Raw genomic sequence first — 8,053 nt, forward strand, 5'->3', positions numbered from 1 at the left:
TGGAAGACTAAGTAGAATGAAGCGATTGCGGCGTTCACAGAGCGGGAGTTTACTAGCCCATGGGCGTAATTAAGTTTGCATGGGGATTGAGGGGGTATGGGGTATTTTGAGAATTTCCTTAATATGTCCGTACAATTAGGGTTTATGGTTTTTCCTATATATATATATATATATATTAAGGAAATTGTGTGTGTTATGATGTAACTCTAAATCATTAAAAGTAAAATACAGTCATCTCTCTGTAGACGTAGGCACATTGCCGAATCACGTTAAATCTGTGTTTCAACTCTCCTAATCTCTCTTTTTTCGATTTTATATTGTTCATCAATTATTGTGCTTGATAACAACAGATCCAATAAAAAAATAAAAATTAATTTTTACTGTTATTCCATTCCAATTATATAACAATATTCATAAAAAATATATATATAAACCGATGCTGGTGCAAACATTCTTGTCATAGTTCACTATGAAAACAAATTAACAAAAGCAAATTACAGTAATAAAATATATTGGTTGATAATAGAAGTGACAATTTCTTGTTCGCGTGTCGGATTCGGTTCATATCAAGGCATGTGTATAAGATTATATAGGTCAACCTTAACCCGACCCATAAATGAGTCAAACTCCTCAACCCTACCCTTATAATTTTGTATTGGGCTTGTATTGCGTTCACGGTTTATGTCAAAAATAGTCGAGTATTATATCGCGTGTTGTGTTTGAGATATGAGATAATGCTATATAGGTTAGACCCATTTAATTAAACGAATCAGACTTGTCAACTTTAACCCTTTAATTTAATGTTGGGTTCGTAATGAAATTGTAAATCGAATAAAAAATTATGGACCCCCTAATTGATAAGGATTAATTTATGAATGAGATAAGAAATGTGAGCAAAAAAAATAAAAAAGGAAAAAGAGAGATTAAAATGGGAGGAATATAGAATGTGAAAGGAACTGAAAAACCAACTACAACAAGCCAACAGCACTCACTCGCACACAAAGCACAACACATCCATCCACCCTTTTTACCGTAACGCGCATAAGATCCTCTCTCGCTCTCTCTCTCTCTCTCTCTCTGCTTATTCCTTCAACAACCCCCCTTACCTTCGGTCCCTGTCTTCCCCATCTTTGAAACGCTTTTCTGAAGTTCATATCTCCTCCACATCTCCAATCCTTGCAATTACCAAATATATATATATATATATTGGGATTTTTTGTTCCTTCTCTTTCTCTTTCTCTCTGTGGGGGTGTTTTATCATCTCCCAGATCTATTTCAGACGCCCATCACAGCCACAAACGGACCTTCTCGGTCTCTCTGGCTCTTGTTCTGATCGGATAGATCGAAACCCAGAAAGGATATAGTGAAAAGAATGTCGCAGGCTCTCTCAGATGACAACTTTATTGACCATTTTGACCGGATACCGGACTCCCTCCTCCTCCTCGTCTTCAACAAGATCGGAGACGTGAAGGCTCTCGGCCGGTGCTGCGTGGTGTCGCGGCGCTTCCACTCGCTGGTTCCGCAGGTGGAGAACGTGGTGGTCCGCGTGGACTGCGTTATCTCTGACGATGACTCGTCTTCTTCCTCTTCCCCTTCTTCGGCTGAGAAATCGCGGAATCCCTTTTCCAATATTTTCCGCTTCGTCTTCTTGGGCACCATCGTCAAGCCCTTTCAGTTCCTGACCCAGTTCCTTGGCGGACCCAAGAGGGTCTCGTCGTCTTCCGGGTCGCCGGGCTCTTCCTCGTCGCTGTTCCTCGCCGAAGATGGAGACTCCGACCAGGGCGCCGTGACCCACCACTCACCGACCCAGGTCCTCAAAAACTTCAACGAGGTTCGGTTCCTCCGGATCGAGCTTCCCAGTGGCGAGCTGGGCATCGAGGACGGTGTTTTGCTCAAGTGGAGGGCCGATTTCGGGTCCACGCTCGACAACTGCGTGATTCTCGGCGCGTCGTCGGTGGTCCACACGGCGAAGATTCCGAACGACAATGTCACGGATGGGTTTTGCGCGAATAGCAATGGGGGCGAAGATAACGGAAGCATACCCGAGTCGTTTTACACGAATGGGGGTCTGAAACTGCGCGTAGTTTGGACGATCAGCTCATTGATCGCGGCCTCGGCGAGGCACTACTTGCTCCAGCCGATCATTTCGGAGCACAAGACGCTGGACAATCTGGTGCTGACAGACGCGGATGGGCAGGGCGTGTTGTGCATGAACAGGGACCAGCTCGAGGAGCTGAGGGTGAAGCCCCTCTCGGCCTCTTCGGCGTCGAAGAGGACCCAAGTGCCTGCGCTCAACATGCGGCTCTGGTACGCGCCGCACTTGGAGCTGCCTGGTGGGATGGTTCTGAAGGGCGCGACGCTGGTGGCAATTCGGCCGAGTGAGCAATCGGTGGTGAGGAAGGAGGTGTCCGATGTGTCGTGGGTGTCGACGGCCTTCGAGGAGCCGTACGGAACTGCGGCGAAGATGCTGGTGAAGAGGCGGACTTACTGTCTTGAGATGAACTCCTTCTGAATGACAAAGATTGGATCTGAGGTAAATTTCGCTTCTATTGTTAGTGGCAATGAATAGAATTGAGTTTCTTTTTGGCGCCAATTGTGTGGTGTTGATTGGGTTTTGTGTAACGTTAATTGGGTTTGAATGATTATAGAGTGGATACCCATTTGAAGGCGTATGCCAGGAAACAATCAGAATTTGTATGATAGATGGTAGACATGTATGATTAGATAGTGTTTGTGGCTTTTTATATGGTCTTCTTGTTTATATGATGGATCTTTTAATATTTGAGAATCCTAAGTTTTGGCAATCTTAAGTTTTACTAAGCTTCTATTTTGGGTATAGGGAGGGCTCATTGTTTTGAGTAAGGTAGGCACTTGATTGTTTATGGGAGGTGGAGAATCAGAAAAATAGATATTGTATTGGTTATGATATAAATGAAAAAGTAGGGCAATATTTGTGGTTTAAATATCTGGAACAAAGTTGCACATAATATAAATGTGTGTGTGTGTGTTGTTCATCACTTGATTCTGCATATGCTGCAGTTTCCTGCATTGTTTTTTGGGTTTTAAATTTATGCTTTTCGACTCGTTCTTATTTTTTATTGAATAAATAAATCTAAATTTACTCATGAAGTATTCTGTATTCTCTGCTCTTACTATGAAATGGGGTTTTCCAGGGAAAGCACAATCGTTCAAGAGAAGGTGAAATTTACTTGTTTTTGGCATAGAGAGAATTAGAAGACACAATTTTGCTTTATGAGTATCTCAAGTTGGGTGCCAAGCCATCTTGCTTTGAACTGCCACTGAAACACCAATCCTTGCTTAGTATGCACGCGCTGCTAATCTCTTGCCCGTTGTGCTCGAGGCGATGGTGGAACTGCATCAGTTGGTTGTTTTGATTTAAAGCATATGCTTGTAAGAGTGCATACATGCAACTAAATGATGTTGTAAGATCTTTCAGTTTGTAGTCATTTACTTTCTTTAAAATCGTCTCTCTGTATGTGAATATTGTAGGTACAAATATGTTATGCTTCTGTTATACTTATAGAGCAATGTACTCTGCTTTATCCTTCAAATCATTTACTGTTAAATCACTCACATCGGTGGTAAAATGGCATATGTATTTCTCTGTTTTCATCCCTCATAAGTGCTTATAGATGACTTCATTGGAATACATTGACTTCGGGTGGGGTTGGGAGAGTAAGGCAGGTCTAGTGCAGTAGCATGTGTTGTGATATGGCTCTAATAATAGTGTAACAGGATTATTGAAGCCATAGTTATGTCTTGAAGCTTTTCTTTCTTTGGGATGCATAGAGATAGCATGTCACTGCTGCACAGGTTCCTGACTATGGTGTGTTTGGAACCCCAATAAAGCTTTACCAAATCATGAGTCCCATCTGCTTCTAGGTAAAAAATGAGTTGTGAGATGATTGGTCATTGTGGTGTTGGTTTTCTGCTGTTCTTTAAAAAAATTATTGCTTTGGATTATTGAAGCCATAGTGAAGCCTTGAAGCTTTTCTTTCTTTAGGATGCATAAGACAGATAGCATGCACTGCTTCATAGAAAATAGAAAATTTTAGTTCAATATTGGAGGTGTTCCTAACTATGGTGTTTTTGGAGAATTTGGATCCAATACAATTCCCTGCCTCCTTGTAGGGGCCGGAGCTGGGGCCAAGGTAATAGTAGGATCCCCAATTATAGGGATCCCGGTTCCAGTTCCAGTCCCAGTCCCAGTCCGTATTTGGAACGCATTGAAGCTTTACCAAATCATGGCTACATCTGCTCACAGGTAAAAAAGTTTTGAGTATGTGAGATGCTGCTGATTGCTGGTGATAGGAACTCAGCAGTGCAGGTAAAAAATTATGTGTTCTTATTTACTTACACAGCTGTATATGTGAAGGTGGAGGCTGCCCTGCCTTTGTCTCATCTTTTGTTCCGATGCTTTTAAGCTGCCCACGTTACACTTGACATCTCATCCATGTCCAACCACATTGACAGTGAGGTGGGGTTTTCACTCTCACCTAACTTGTTTCCCAAGATGTTTAATTTTCAGTACAAATGTGAACTGGTTTCTCGTTTTTCTGCTGAAGCATAACGAATCCAGCATTCAATTAATGCTCCCCATAAGCAGATATTTTTTAAAAGCAATTATACAAACAGGCAAATCTGCCATAATTCATTGGGGGTGCACAGAACATATTCTGCCTATGCTCGTCAGGTACACTTGATAAACAACCCTAACATCCACATGCACCTTCCCTGCTCAGGCCTAAGTCAATGCTGCTTTTAAAATGGGGGGTTGCAGTGTGGGTGGTTGTCAGCTAGCCAACCAGGTTGTAGTTGTATTGTATAATAATTTTCTAAGAGAAATTGCCATATGGGCCATCAATGGTTAAGGCCAGCTGGTACTTTGAGCATTTACCAATTCAGGGAAAATGCCATTTTAACAAATTTCACTTCTCACCGAAAAATGCTATATTTTACGCTCTCATCTCATTAGGCTGATGACGCATTAGTCTTAAATTTTTATATTTTTTAAAAAATCGCTAATTAAAGGGTTGATAACTTGATAGGCAATCAACGTAGTCGAATAAGGGTGAAATGAGATAATAGTATATAGCATCTCACATCCTTGGTTTTGAAAAATTAGGAAAAGCCAAGACGAGATTATTTAAGATCTTTGTAAAATATGTGAAATTATACTATTTCTGCCATCTAAATGGGAGTCCGTGCTCCTTAGGAATTATTTTAATGAGCTTTGCGAGATCCCCTACAATTTTTCAACGATTCAGATTTAATTTCAACTTTATCTTTCTCATGGCAAACTTGCAATTAAATATAGACCATTGAGAAAATTACGGTTTTACAGCACTTAAACCAAATCTTTTAATCACTACTAGACAACATGACATGTAGATACTTGATTTAACCTGTTATAAAAACATATATTAGTTTAAAAGACTTAGACAAAATTTCTTCCACCCAATTTAAGTTCTAGAACCAACATTTTTTTTTTTTTTTCAATGGTCAAATTATTAGTATATGCATTTATCAAGTTCTTGGGCTATTCCAAACCTTGTAGTACATAATATAGAATTCAGTATATACCTCGTTCATTGGTTGGTAACCTTTTGGAGGAGCTTGGACTATATATATTTTGCTTTGACAATAAATGCCATCTTTTCGTCTCTGATACAATTACAAATGATTATTCTCTCAAACTCTACCATTTTCATCTTCTTTCAACTTTTTTTAAGCACTCAAGAGACCAAGTGTAAGAACCCAGAATTTGAAATCAATCAACTAAGTCGCCTAATCATGCATCAAAGACGTGCCAAGTGTTTTCTGTATAAAGTAATTATTTCAAAAGCCGATATGTTTATCACTCTAAACACATTTGTTAGGGATAAAATCTATTATGGGTCCCACTCAACAGCTACATAGAGATAAGCTGCAGCCACACTAGAATTCTACAATAACTCAGTTATTTCAGGAAATTATCTGTCAACCATGATCTGAACGTAGACAAATCTATGATCTACTACTTCCCACTATCCATCAACCACCTGGAGGTGGAACATGGAGAGAGCAGTTACATAAAACCCTTTGACGCTCTTGTTTTTTTGCAGGAGTGCGAAGATTGAAATCAAAGGCAACTCGAAGAACGCAAAAAAAGTGAAGATCTCACCAATCGGAGACTGTTAGACCAAAAAAATGTCCTAACAACATTAATGGCACAAAATATTTCAAAAATAAAATCAAAAATCCAACAAAATAGTAAGACACTGATATACATACTTGCGAGATACTCCGAGTATCACTTTACTAGATTCATTAAATAAATAAATAATATTCAACTTAATTGACCCCTCTAAACTTGACTACACTCTAAAATCAAATAACAAATAATTTACTGTTAAATCACTCATAGCAGTGGTAAAATGCATATGTATTTCTCTGTTCTTCATCTCTCATAAGTGCTTATAGATGACTTAATTAGAAGACATGGACTTTGGGTGGGGGTGGGAGAGTAAAGCAGGTGATCATGGCTCTAATATTAGTGTAGCAGAAAGGTTGTGTGACGGAGCGAACCGAGGCAGATGATGTTCACAGATGTCTGTCTTAATTGTTTTCTGCTGTTCTTTGAATAAAATTGCTTTTGCTTTTGGATTATTGAAGCCATTGAATAAAATTTCTAACTATGTTGTGTTTGGAAGAGTAATTTTACTATTCACATTCATTTATGACATTCATCTCACACCGACTTAAGTGGTATGTTTTAGGTGACTTTTCTTCCGTTTTTTTTAGTAGCTTATGTGCGAAGCTCCTTAAAAATGTCGGTAGAAATGAAACTTATATGGAAGCAGCATGGGCTTAGGGTTTTCTCAAGTGGGTCCTCAGATTTGCTTAATTGGATCATCTTCTTCCCCCTGGGATTGCTTCATCCTGCCCACCACCACAGCCCATGGCTTCTTCTGCTTTCTTCATGCACAAATCCAACAACCAAAACTATCTTCAACAAGGGTTAATGCAATTTTCTAATATTCAAAATATTTGCTATGGCTAGACTCCTAATTGGCCAGGTGCTGCAAGCTCAATTTTAATCTCTCTGATTTTTACCTTTTTTTTTAAAAAAAAAAAAACAAACAAACAAAAGGTGAAAGCCTGCTTATGAATTGCCTCTGGAAACCAAACTAATCTCCACCAAGGGACTAGTTGTTGTTTGATTCATGTAATCATTCCTTGGAGAGCAAGTAGAAATTAATAAGGAGTGAATCTCCATATATATTTCTGTATCTTTTATTTCCTAGTCTAATAGGTGATAGATATTCCACATCAGGGTATGGGCTGCCCGTAAGCATCTTTCCTTACTAGTGTATCATGGCTATTGACGGCTAGACCTAATTTGTTCATGTAACACGTAGCCTCTATTTAAGAGAAGACAATGAATTAGAAATCATGCTTGAATATTATCAAACTCAATACAACTTCTTGTATTTTGGAGGTCACGGCTCTTAGAGATGCTCCAAGTAGGATGATCCATATCTCCAATACACACCAAGGACAATTTGCTTTGAATCTTAACAAGATTTTCAGACCTTGCCACCTGCCAATCCCAATTTTTATCACGGATGAGCCTAGCATTTAGATGACTCCCTACATAAGTTTCCAGTAAAATTCCATCAGGATGCCAATGATCCATCCATTACTAGCAACGTCTCTTAACTTTAGAAGCTTTCTCCAACACCATGAGCACGTTGTGGGATTTTAACTAGTCAAAAGCATACCATGAGCACCCTTGTGGGATTTTAACTAGTCAAAAGCATCTGCCTTTTAACGAGTATTCTTTTACCCATGCCACCTATAAGATCCAGCTCTAGCAAATAAGTACCATATAAGTCTCAACATGGAGACCTTATTCCAGTCCTCCAACCTTTTAATCCCCAAACCCCCTACCCTCTTAGGAACACAAATCAAATTCCAGCTCACCTTTAGCTCTAGCTTTGGCAGCATCAGTGCCTGACAATAGAAACATATTGAATTTTTGTTCTAATAG

General features: G+C 39.5%; 2 protein-coding genes across 2 annotated transcripts in view; both read left to right on the plus strand.

Annotated features, from left to right (window-relative positions):
• The window catches only part of LOC132169461 (F-box protein At5g46170-like), a 2,257-nt gene extending 893 nt beyond the window's left edge, over positions 1–1,364 (plus strand). The window contains exon 2 of the mRNA XM_059580494.1: positions 1,269–1,364. Within this exon, the coding sequence (XP_059436477.1) occupies positions 1,269–1,364 (96 nt within the window). The remainder of the gene's footprint in view (positions 1–1,268) is intronic.
• LOC132170896 (F-box protein At5g46170-like) lies at positions 1,004–3,590 on the plus strand. The gene is made up of 2 exons (XM_059582045.1): positions 1,004–2,533; positions 3,174–3,590. The coding sequence occupies exon 1, from the start codon at positions 1,373–1,375 to the stop codon at positions 2,510–2,512; it is 1,140 nt and encodes a 379-aa protein (XP_059438028.1). The 5' UTR covers positions 1,004–1,372; the 3' UTR covers positions 2,513–2,533; positions 3,174–3,590.
• The last annotated feature ends 4,463 nt before the right edge of the window (positions 3,591–8,053 follow it).

The sequence above is a fragment of the Corylus avellana genome, chromosome ca2, assembly GCF_901000735.1.
Source record: "Corylus avellana chromosome ca2, CavTom2PMs-1.0".
In the NCBI taxonomy this organism is placed as follows: domain Eukaryota; kingdom Viridiplantae; phylum Streptophyta; class Magnoliopsida; order Fagales; family Betulaceae; genus Corylus; species Corylus avellana.